Consider the following 7,841-nt stretch of genomic DNA (forward strand, 5'->3'; position numbering starts at 1 on the left):
TGGGGGTGAGGGGGGGGGTGGGGAGACCAAGGGTAGTGCGTGGGGGCTAGAGACGCTCCGAGTCAGGGCTTTAAAGCAAGAGAAACTCCAACATGTGAGAAAGGAGAAACTCACTAGCCCATGGAAAGAACCGGAGCTCCCAGAGGGGAGGTGAAAAGGAAACTGTCATTGCAAGTTTGGGCGATGAAGCAGACAGTGAAGTGAGCAACAGTGAGTAAGGGGATATGATTCAGGGAAGAAGGCTGCCAGGCCAGCCATGAATGAGCACAGGCTGGGCCCCCAGGAGGCACTGCTGCTGCACTTAGCTACCCACAGAGAGTGGAAATTACCTGTGGTCTCCCATTCTTCACTTCGCTCCTGTCAGAATTCTGGCTTCTGATATCCTACTCCCACCCAGCACTCTGGGGCAACTGTTCATGTTGATGTCATCGATGACCACCCTGCTGCCAGTACAACACATGCCTTCATTGCAGCTCTCTGGGGCATGGTGGTGTGATCTGTCTGGGACAGCACTCTCCTGGTCCCTTCCTTTTCGCAGGCTTCTTGTCCCAATCTCCCTTCCCTGCACCATCTCTCTATCCACTCCTCATGAGGACACTTTTAGCTCCTCCCTGGCTTAGTCCAAAGTATTTCTTAGAAGGTCTTCTTGATGACTCCCATGCCTGTTACTTCTGGTCAAGCCTCCCTGACTGCCTGCCCAGAGAACTTTCTTCTGCCCTAGAGCAGCTGATATTCCCAGATGCTTGCCCCTAAACTCATCCCACAAGAGATCTTTCTCATCCTTTAGGTCTCCCCTTACGTAAGACCTTCCTGAAAGACCTTCCCTTTTCGCATTATCTTAAGTAACCCCACCCCACATGGTAATTACTCTTTGATTTCACTTCTTGCTCTGAGCCTTCAAAAAACTGACCAGAGTTTGGCTATTGAGTATTTAGATATTTGTTTATTAGTGAGATCTGAGACTCTGTCCGGTTTAAACTGTATCCTGGGAGGTCAGCTGAAGAAAGAAATGAATTCATCATAAGAGTAGAAAATACAGATGCTCCTCAACCTACAGTGGGGTCATATCCCTATTAGCCCTTTGTAAGTTGATGGTATTGGAAGTCAAAAATGCATTTAGTGTACCTGACCTGCCAAACATCGTAACTCAGCTTAGCCTAGCCTACTTAAGTGTGTTCAGAAAACATACATCTACCCACATTGGGCAAAACCACCTAACACAAAACCTAGTTCGTAATGCAGTACTGAGTTATATCACAGAAGTTAGTGAATACTGAAAGTAAAAAACAGAATGTAGTGCTTATTATTTTAAGCCAAAGTCATTGTCAATTTTTTAAAAAAGCTAATCGCCAACACCAAAGAAAGTTGAAAAATCTTAAAGAAAACCATTGTAAATCAGAGGCAGTCTGTAGAGATTCATAAAATGAGGGTGTAAGTGAATTCCAAGGGATAAAATTGGCAAATACTGTCTTGGCCTCTACCACTCAATATGCAGGTAGTTCCTCTACCTCCTTGGTCCTCCAAGTCAAAAATCTCAGGGCCACCATGGACTCTTTTTGTTCTTCCTTCAAAACCAATGGCTGCTCTATTTCTATCAACTTCATATCCTTGATATCTCTCAAAAGCATAATTCATCACATCCTTTACCCAGACCTGCACAATATTTCAGCTAAGCTACTATACTGACCTCTTAACTGCTTTTTAGGTCTCACTGCTACTTCCAGACTTAAACTCACTAGACATCTCTCTGCCCCCCAGGATAAAGACCAAACACCCTCAAATATCATGTCCTAAGCGCTCCTCCCCGAGCCTCATCCTCATGTTGTAATGACAGTCATAACAGCAATAGCTGAGATTTATGGAGAGTTTTTATGTGCCAGTCATTGCATTAAGCACTTGACATATGAACACATTTTAATCTTCACAACAATCCTATGAAATAAGTAATAACTTACTTATTTCTATCTTAAAGGTGGAGTAACTGAAGTCCAAAGAAATTAACTCGCCCAATATCAAAGAGTCAAGATTTGAACCCAGGTGAACTGGCTTCAGATTGATCCTCTTAGCCACTGTGCTGTGCACTGTCTCTTCAAACTTTCTGCTTCAGTAATACTAAGCTATGCTTCGGGTTCTTTATGCTCCAATAATACTGAGCTATGTATAGCTCCTTGAACTCTGTGTTGCCAAGGCCACCATGCCTTTGTATATACCGTTTCTTCTGTCCCTCAGGAAGATCCTAACCTGGCTGATAAATACAAAACCTGGCTGATATCTTTCAAAACTTACTGAGGTGTTGCTTTTCCTATATGGTGACTCTCTTGGTTCTCTGAGACCCAAGTCTCTCTTACTCAATCACGACTCATCTAGCTTAGGTGTACCATGTAAATAGTTCTCTATTGTTTCGCTTTGCAATAATTTATTTGCATGTCTTCATTGAAGTCATGCCTATGGCTTTCAGCTTTCGGATGGTTACATTCCCAGGAACATAATAGGTACTTAATAAATGTGAATTTAACTGAGCTATTGGTAAAAGATGTGACTACAAGTTCACTAATACCTAGAATGCCACGGCAGGAAAGAGATCTATTTTCTATACTCTTCATATGTTCATGAGCTAAACAAAATGAAAAACTCACCAAATGCTATAAATACTTCTGAAAAGAAGTTGCAGTTTGCACAAAAATTCAGTACATTCTGACAACTACAGCAATTAGTTTAAGATCCCTCAATGTACCTGCACAGCAACAGCTGAATAATGCAAGTTCAGGAAAAATTTAAAAGAAAAAGGATTCTTTAAAAACTTATTTCATCCTAGAGGTTCTCAGAATTTTTGATTCTCAAAAAAGTACATCTGGAAACTTGCTCAAAGTGCTTAACTGAGTCACAAGCTGCTCACTGGTTTGGATAAGGGCTTTATTGACTTAGGTGCTATCGAGATGTGGGGATTATCACTTAAGCCAAATGAAAATATGACAGATCGCTCAACATTAAGGTTAAAAATAAGATTCTCAAGACTGTGCTTCAGCAAAACTAAAAGCCCAACTTGTTGAAAATGTAGCAATGACATTTAGAAATCAATTGTAGCCTTTTACTTGCAGTGTGACAGAGAGGAGATATAAGTGAAAAAAGATTGATCTCATCCCCCACAAAAGGTTTTAATCTAGTGGGATAAGAAAGTATGTTATAAACACAAGCAATAACACATTGGGTTGTCTGAAAAGTCATGATATATTTTTGCATAGGAAAACATAGTAAAACATATGTCGTGAGCACCAGCAGATGGCATAGTGGTTACGTTGCTGGACTCCCACAAGGCTAACCATGGTTTGAGTCCTGAACACAGTGGCTTAAAAGTTACACTGGGCATGTGCGCATGTGTGCCCATGATCCCACGAGGAGAATGGAGGAGAAGGGACTGTGGTGTGGCCATCTCTCCTGGGGAGGTTGATTTCTTACTTTCCCTCTCACTGTCTCTGTCTCTCTCTGGTAAGTGCACATGCCTCATGGCAAAAACCTCTAAAACAAAACAAAGAAATAAAAAATATATCATGACTTCACTGACAATCCAATAATTTCCATTCCAAGTCGGGAAAGGAATCCACAGTAAAGGAAATATTAACAGATCTCTGAAATTCAAAGTCTCTAAAACAAGCAATTATGACTTCAGTCTAAAAGAACAAATTGTGGTTGAAAGAGTTTGTCCACGAGGCCTGTATTCTCTCAAACCAGAAAGTCAATAGCTCTACTGAGACTGACTTGAGGAAACCAGAGACAGGGAATAAAGGCAAATCCAGTCAGAAAACAGGAACTGCTTCCAGAGGATCCTGTGAGCTTTACATCGAAACAGCAAACAAAAGTCAGTAGGCATCCAGGCACCCCAATGTCTGACACAGTCAAAAAGGAATGAGGGGTATAATGTACGACCTTCGGGACGTAGCACAAGGAATAGAGGCTTTTCGTTCATCAGTACTGCACTGTACAGTCTCAAAGAACCTAGGGCTGGCTCCATGGCCTGCTGGTTAAGGCAGCCAGGCCTCACATGGCGGATCAGGTCATTTAAGTCCTACAACTGGCAGCTTGAGAAATATGCTAGGTGTCTGTGCTTGAGTGCTCGAAATCCTGAGAGAGGATGAAGTGGAGGACAAGGGGTTGCAGTGTGACCATAGCCCGTGCGTGTGTGCGTGGGATGGTGCTTTCTCCTCTCTGGCTCTTTTACTATGTCCCTCTGGTAAGCATGTGTGCTTTCTGGCAAAAAGCAACAAAACAAAACACATGTAGGCCTCAGGGTAAGTCCATGGGCTGCTTTCCTCCAAGAACTCCAGGAGTAAAGGCCCAGGAAGGGTTCTGAGTTGAAAGAGAAACCCTCAAAGTTTTCCTGTGAAATGCACAAACTTGTGTGATACTGAACTGGCAAGGCAGATGTGACATAGCTAACCCAAAGGCCTTCATGATGACAACTGCTAACATTACAAAGGTTTACAGTAGAGTCTGAAACCATCCTTGCTCTCTTTCATTTAAGTGGTAGAAACAGCCCATCCCTACGAGTTCCATGAGTCTCACTCACTGGCTCAAAGCTGAATTTTACTTGTTGATAGAAGGAAGAAGCAGGTATGAAAGAAAAAGTTAAGATGACATCATCTGGATTACAGCATTAACCAGCACAAGTAGCTGGGATGAAATAAGCAAAATGAACAATCTGGCAGGTGATTCAGCAAGATGCTAGGGGTTGAGCAAGAGAGACAGTTCGAGGGCTAAGGAACGTCCGACAGAAGCCAGTGTGAGGAGTCCTCTCTTGGATGAAGACACCCTTATTGAGGCTGGCAATAAAGGACAACTTGGGAATGGAGAGGAGAACTTTGAAAAGGAGATATTTTTAGGAAATCAGGTCAGCCAAATAAGAAAGGGGCTAGACTTGGAGAAGACAGGGTTTAGAGCAGTTAAAAGACATTGCAGAAGGGGAAGAGTCGCAATGTAACCATGTTTCATGTCCTGAAGGAAGGACAAAGAGCCAGAACTGATCACTGTGTAATAACAGAATGCTACAGCCACTCAAGTTGCCCTGGAGAGGAGGACACCTGCCCTTCATCTTTCCAAATCAGCATAATAAATATAAAGCAGTCCTGGCCCTGGGAGGCTGACAAAGGCTGGAAAGATATAGAGATAAACTTCAGGAAGCTTATTTCCAAACTTTAAAATCTTGAAAGCTTCCTAGTAACAAACAGGCCATGACACACTACTCTTAGAAGGAAGGGAAGAAATTCTACCCACTCTGCTTTGCGGGGTCCATGACTCTGGGAGTGGAAACAGCCCTCCCACTCTCTCTCATGTTGCTGGGAGGAACCCAGGTTCCTTTAGAAGCTTTTCTCCCAGCCAGGGTGAGCTGTCTTAATTGGAGTATTCAGGTTGGATAGATATTGCCTTAAAGCCAGGATCAGAGCTGCCCAAGAATTCCTGGTGCATTTGACTCTGTCGATAATACTGTCAACAGGTATGTAGGGGAAAGGGAGTCTGCAACTGCTTTTCAGGTTCTGACACACGGGTACGATGCCAGGGCAGACTTATCTCTCCAAGAACTGGCTCCAGGTAAAAGAGGAGCCTGCGTGGCTGCCAAGATACACCACTCAGAAATATTCATATTTAAGGGCTCCCGTCAAACCGAAAAGGTGAACAGGTCACTCACTTCACCACCCTGCGCAGCAGTGGCCCTGTTCATGTGTAGTGCCATCCTTCAACTTTATTAGCTGTTTCGGAGGTTTAGCAATGACACAGCTGGTACAAAATAACACCGAAAGAGACTGTCTCTGAACATAAATGGCATATGAACAGTGTAGTCGCATTGCTTAAAAAAAGAAATGAAGCTAAAAGGTAAGGATTTTAGAACCCAACATGGTTTGTGGAATCACACTGTTCAAAGTGCATTGAAAGTTAAGTATGACTTGAAAACCTACCAGATGTCACACTCCAGCACGCATACATTGTGTGTGTGTGTGTGTGTCTGTGTATGAATGGTGGATGTGAGAGTATTCCAGGATGCTTTGGAAATGTATGAAGTATCATAAAAAAAAAAATTGAAGAGAAAAAACTGCATTTATAGTAGAAAAAGTTATAGGTATAACAACACAGTAAGAACCGCGCCTTTGTGTTCTCTGAACTCTGGCACAGGGATTCCGAAGCTCCCAATCTGATAGCCTGCATCCTGTTTACCTGACCGCACCGTTGCTCTCATGCATGTTCACGTGTACATGCAATGCAAGTTTTGACAAAAAACAAAGAATCTGTATTTATACAACTCGGAGGGTGTGCCCCTCTAAAACCACAAAAAGAAAGAAAAAGGCTACTATTTTTTTGTACTGCACACAAATGTGGACAGGAAACACCTCCTTTAAAATCTTATTTTCCAACCCAAGTGTCAGCAAACTAACCCTAAACTGCCTTTCCCTGTGCCACGATCTTCATCTTAACCCTCGCAACCTAGTCTGTGAAGTATATGTTACAGAATGAAAAGGCCAGTCCTGTATTATTAATAAATGCCAGCGAATCAGGGGTGGGGGGGAAACCTAAAAATGGCAAAGTTACACAGCTCTACCTTATTTTTAAGCAGTCACATAAAATAGGCTAACTTGGGCTATCTGGCCTCCTGCATTTACCTCTCACAAGGGTCAGGTATTTAAGAGGGGACATTTGAAAGGCTCTACAAGGCGTCCCAGAAGCCCTGATGTCTGAGTGAATGAAATGGATAAACGGGGTCTGAGCAGAGGCACAGACTTAGACAAAGTATCTCTTCTCCCCTTCCCTTTTTCTCTTCCCACCACTCCCAAGGAAACATCTCATTACCCACATTTCAAAAGGAGACAAACTAGGAGAAGCCCGTTCACCAGGGTTACCCCAGAAACCACAAGGACGATGGGATACCTGAAACAGTGCCCCCAAAGCAGGGTATAAACTTTTTCAAACTGTCACCCAATAAACAAAACCCCAGCCAAGAGGCTGGGCAGCCTGGCCCCATGGGCCCTGGGAAGTGAAAGCATTTCCTCTCCAGGCAAAGAATCCCCGCGTTTTTTTACCTTTGTGTCCGCCGAAGCCTGTTCCCACTCCTCAAATGAGGCAAAGTAAAGTTTGAGAGCACAGTCCAAAAATTAGGGTCAGACATATCCATTTCTTTCTCTTCAATTCACTGCGGGTTCAAGGCCATAAGACCAAAACAGGGAGAGGAAGAAAAATAAAAAGAAAAGAAAAAAAAAAATCCCGATTATCTACTCACTCCCTCCAGAGAAAACGTGATATGAACTGTGATCTGGAGAACAACTTGGAGCATGTCTGAGAGGCACCCGTCCGGTCCTAGCCTTTAATTAATACACAGCCATCTCTCAAAGGCTCAGGAAACTTATTTCCTCTTGGGTTTGCCCTCTCCTAGCCAGCCTTGGCCAGCTATAAACAGTAATTACAAGAGTTTAGCCTGCGTTGTGCTCAAAATGCTGTCTCTGTGTGATTCAGTCCAAGGTACTTTGTCATCTGTTTGGCAGATACCATTTGCAGTTCCTGCAGGGGGTAGGGGGAGGGACGACTATTTTTAAGTCTTGGTTCCGGGAGGCTGTGGCTTATCAGAAAAACCAGTCACATCTGAACAAGCCCAGTGCTGAGTTTCTTTTTGGTATCTACATACAAGGAAAAGAATTTGAATAGGAAAAGCTCCTCTTGCCCTCCCCTCTGGAAAAGAAAAAGAAGGGAAAAAAGAAAAAGAAAAAAACGGAAACTTCAAAGCACTTTTAGAGCATTGGCCTATTGGAGGACTTGAACCTGACACCTTTGTGTACCCACCCCCAGGGTCTAGCAGGAAGCAG

The 7,841-nt window shown here is 43.3% G+C and overlaps 1 protein-coding gene across 3 annotated transcripts in view; it reads right to left on the reverse strand.

The window, feature by feature from the left end:
* Positions 1-7,470, reverse strand: part of MAST4 (microtubule associated serine/threonine kinase family member 4) — a 195,124-nt gene extending 187,654 nt beyond the window's left edge. For all 3 annotated transcript variants that reach the window (XM_014582630.2, XM_014582627.2, XM_027766794.1), the window contains exon 1: positions 7,065-7,470. In XM_014582630.2, the coding sequence (XP_014438116.1) occupies positions 7,065-7,156 (92 nt within the window). In that variant the 5' untranslated portion in view covers positions 7,157-7,470. The remainder of the gene's footprint in view (positions 1-7,064) is intronic.
* Positions 7,471-7,841: the final 371 nt, after the last annotated feature.

Source organism: Tupaia chinensis, unplaced genomic scaffold (genome assembly GCF_000334495.1).
Source record: "Tupaia chinensis unplaced genomic scaffold, TupChi_1.0 Scaffold143695_1, whole genome shotgun sequence".
NCBI lineage: Eukaryota > Metazoa > Chordata > Mammalia > Scandentia > Tupaiidae > Tupaia > Tupaia belangeri.